Raw genomic sequence first — 3,076 nt, forward strand, 5'->3', positions numbered from 1 at the left:
GGGAAAAGGGTGCTAAGATACATCAAAGGTACCTTAAACCATGGAATACAATTTAGAAAGGCTGAAGAGTTGAAACTGATTGGCTACACTGATAGCGATTGGGCTGGTTCAAAGGATGACATGAAGAGCACTTCTGGCTATGCTTTTACACTTGGCTCAGCTATGATTTGTTGGAGCTCAAGAAAACAAACAATGGTGGCTCAATCGACAGCAGAAGCAGAGTATGTAGCAGCTGCCAATGCTGTTAATCAAGCTATGTGGCTGAGAAAAATTTTGAGCGACTTGAATCTACAGTAGAATGAAGCAACTGTGATACATTGTGACAACAAGTCAGCAGTTGCTATTGCTAAAAATCCTGTCTTCCATGGCAGGACAAAACATTTCAACATCAAACTCCATGTGATTAGAGAAATGGAACAAGCTCGAGAGATCGAGCTAATCCATTGCAGCTCTGAAAATCAGATTGCTGATATCTTCACAAAGCCTCTTGGTGTATCAAGATTTCTAAGCCTGAAGAGGGAGCTAGGAGTCTGCTGCATAGAAGCTGAGGAGGAGTGTTGAAGTCAGCTCCCATGTAGCAGCAAAGGTGGCCATGCAAGGAACGTGCTTCAACAGCAAATTGGTGCAGCAAGCTGAAGCTATCCATTTAGTTTCCTTAATTGAATGTTTTGTATTTAGTTAGGATCAAACTTAGTTGGTAGCTGCATTTTGATGTAATTAGGTGCTGAATGACAAGTTTAGGTAGAAGTTTTTTGTTTTTCAATCAAGTTTACCAAGTTACTAGGCATTTTAGTGGTGTTAGGTATGTTATTAGGTGATTACTTGTTTGTTTTACTTATTGACTGATATATGTAATGGCTTAATGCCTTGTTCATGTGTTAATGAAAGAAATCAGCTCATTTTCATTCAATTTTCTTCTCTCTTTTCTGTTTTTCACTTGCTAGTTTCATCTTTCTGTTTTCTGCTTCCGAGTTTGCTTCTTCACCAAGGCTCGAGGCTTACTACTCAAGCAAGACAGAAAACAGCTTGTTGCTGCCTCTTGCACCAACAATGCTTAATTAGCTCAAAAACACAAATGTCACCAACATTAAGATGATTATCTTCCACAAATTCACACCACCCACCGTAGAGGTGTGCATTTGGTTTTTTATTTTCTGGATATCTAAAGAACTTGGCATGCCAAGTTTTCCCAGTGGAATTGCACAAGGTCAGATTACACTTGTACATTGTCAAAAATTTCCTTGTGAAGTTCGATGGTATAAACTGGAATCCAAGAAGGGAATATAGATCAGAGTATAGACTGAATAATTTTTTTATCTTAAGCTACTTGGAGTCCGCAAAATGAATGGTTTAGAGTATAGCCAGGTTCTAGTTTTGAAAGTTACCATTCTGCATTTACCAAGAACGTATGATGGTCGCATGACTACCATAAAAACTGGGTTTTCAGTACTTTTAAAAGCACTAGCTATCTGAACAGCATGCGCCTTTTCAATGGCTGTCAGCCGTTGCACACAACTTAAAGCCTCAGTTGTCACACTTCTCTGAGCTGTAATTAAAAAAAAAATGACATGAGCATCTCAATTTGAGAACCTCAAAAGCAACCCACTCCCAAAATTGCAATAAGAAAGGCGTACCATCAGAGCTAATGCCTGAAGATAAAACCTCTAACTTTGAATTTTGTCCATGTTGATTAGGAGAATTGATTCTCATTTTCTTCTGAGGCAGAGAACATGGCAAATGTGATTTCTCTTTACTTTTCCCACTCACTGAAACATCATCAAGAAGTTCGACAAACATATAGTCATCCTCTTCATTGCTATGGATAATATCTATGGCTATGCAGCACTCTACAAGGGAGCTAATGTATTTGACTTCTCCACTCACCTAATCTTAAGGAAGACCAACTTGCAATATCAGTAGCTCTTTGTTTCTCAGTTGGAGTCAATGGTTGCATCTTGCTCACAAGGTCAGGTTTCAGACATCCCCAATCACCTGAAACCCCTCCATTATCATTTTTTGCTAAACATCTGAATTCACCTGTTAAGATTGAAAACTTTACAACAGCTTTGGAAACACACAACATCATTGCTTACTCGAAATCAAAAACATTCAAAGAAAAAGATTATTACCCTTAAGTTCTTTTGTTGAATTTTGGAAATCGATGTTCTTTTGTGTTTTGAGCTTTGAGTCTTTAAGTTCACTGGAGCTGTAGGGGCATCGAGTTTGTTGACAATCAGGTTCAGTAACACTGACCAAGCTCCCGGTTCTAAGTTGACTGGCAATGCTATTATCAGCTGTTACAAAATCAGATGATAAGACCAAACAAGGCATCTCTATAGATTGTCATATAAACAAACTGATCATTAAATCAATGCCCTATATAAAAGGTGCTACTCACCCTGTGATCTGCAGGCATTGCTTGCATTTTTGGCAGCCGGGTAGATCTGCACTTTCATTAAGATTTCAGGTTGCCTAATTAACTCAAAGACACATATTGCACCATTGGGGACCTCAAGCTTAACAGGGCTTGAGAGCTGGTTTCCATATTTTCTCACAAAATTTCTAGGAATCCCCTGGAAATAACCATATACGGTCATGGTCAATGAACTTCATGAGTGAAACTGATTACAAAGTAGAAAAAAGAAAACGAGAAAAAGAAAAAAGAAATACTTACAAGTCTCCCATGAGTTATAGTTTCCTGAAGAATGACTTTGAAAAAATGGGGAGTTTTGGAAGTAAACATGGAACGATGAATGATGGAAGGCTGTTGAGGAGTATATTCAATGGTTGCCTACATAAACAAATAGACAAACAAATGGTGGAAGGCTGTTGAGGAGTACTGACTCCTCCATAGTTTCTCGTTTAACAAGAACTGGGAAATCCATTTTTCAAGAGCAGAGCAATAAATTCAATTTTAATTATAGTAGTAAGTAGCTGGAAAGGCAGATTAACAAATTAAAGCATAATTAACAAATTTATAAATAAATAAATTTAATAATATTTTAAAAATTTTAAATAATAATTAAAGCATTCACAGTATAATTTGAAAAACAACATTATCCAACATAATAAGGGA

General features: G+C 37.3%; 2 protein-coding genes across 2 annotated transcripts; both read right to left on the bottom strand.

Annotated features, from left to right (window-relative positions):
* Positions 1-1,005: 1,005 nt before the first annotated feature.
* On the bottom strand, positions 1,006-2,086 carry LOC121211370 (B3 domain-containing protein REM19-like). The gene is made up of 4 exons (XM_041084126.1): positions 1,885-2,086; positions 1,635-1,766; positions 1,386-1,546; positions 1,006-1,263 (listed from the first exon to the last, which is right to left on the bottom strand). Exons 1-4 carry the CDS (start codon positions 2,084-2,086, stop codon positions 1,006-1,008), a joined length of 753 nt encoding a protein of 250 aa, XP_040940060.1.
* On the bottom strand, positions 1,884-2,681 carry LOC121211343 (uncharacterized). Its single transcript, XM_041084063.1, has 2 exons — positions 2,399-2,681; positions 1,884-2,294 (listed from the first exon to the last, which is right to left on the bottom strand). Exons 1-2 carry the CDS (start codon positions 2,595-2,597, stop codon positions 2,110-2,112), a joined length of 384 nt encoding a protein of 127 aa, XP_040939997.1. The 5' UTR covers positions 2,598-2,681; the 3' UTR covers positions 1,884-2,109.
* Positions 2,682-3,076: the final 395 nt, after the last annotated feature.

The sequence above is a fragment of the Gossypium hirsutum genome, chromosome A12 (assembly GCF_007990345.1).
Source record: "Gossypium hirsutum isolate 1008001.06 chromosome A12, Gossypium_hirsutum_v2.1, whole genome shotgun sequence".
Classification (NCBI taxonomy): domain Eukaryota; kingdom Viridiplantae; phylum Streptophyta; class Magnoliopsida; order Malvales; family Malvaceae; genus Gossypium; species Gossypium hirsutum.

Excerpts from the sequence above, each read along its gene's own strand:
- LOC121211370 (XM_041084126.1), bottom strand. The coding sequence starts at position 2,086 with ATGATGTTGTGTGTTTCCAAAGCTGTTGTAAAGTTTTCAATCTTAACA. Across the intron at positions 1,767-1,884 it reads TTGGTCTTCCTTAAGATTAG|TGAGTGGGAAAAGTAAAGAG; the intron begins GTGAGTGGAGAA and ends ATGATGTTTCAG. Across the intron at positions 1,264-1,385 it reads TTCTTGGTAAATGCAGAATG|TTTATACCATCGAACTTCAC; the intron begins GTAACTTTCAAA and ends CTTGGATTCCAG.
- LOC121211343 (XM_041084063.1), bottom strand. The coding sequence starts at position 2,597 with ATGACCGTATATGGTTATTTCCAGGGGATTCCTAGAAATTTTGTGAGA. Across the intron at positions 2,295-2,398 it reads CAATGCCTGCAGATCACAGG|CTGATAATAGCATTGCCAGT; the intron begins GTGAGTAGCACC and ends ATTTTGTAACAG.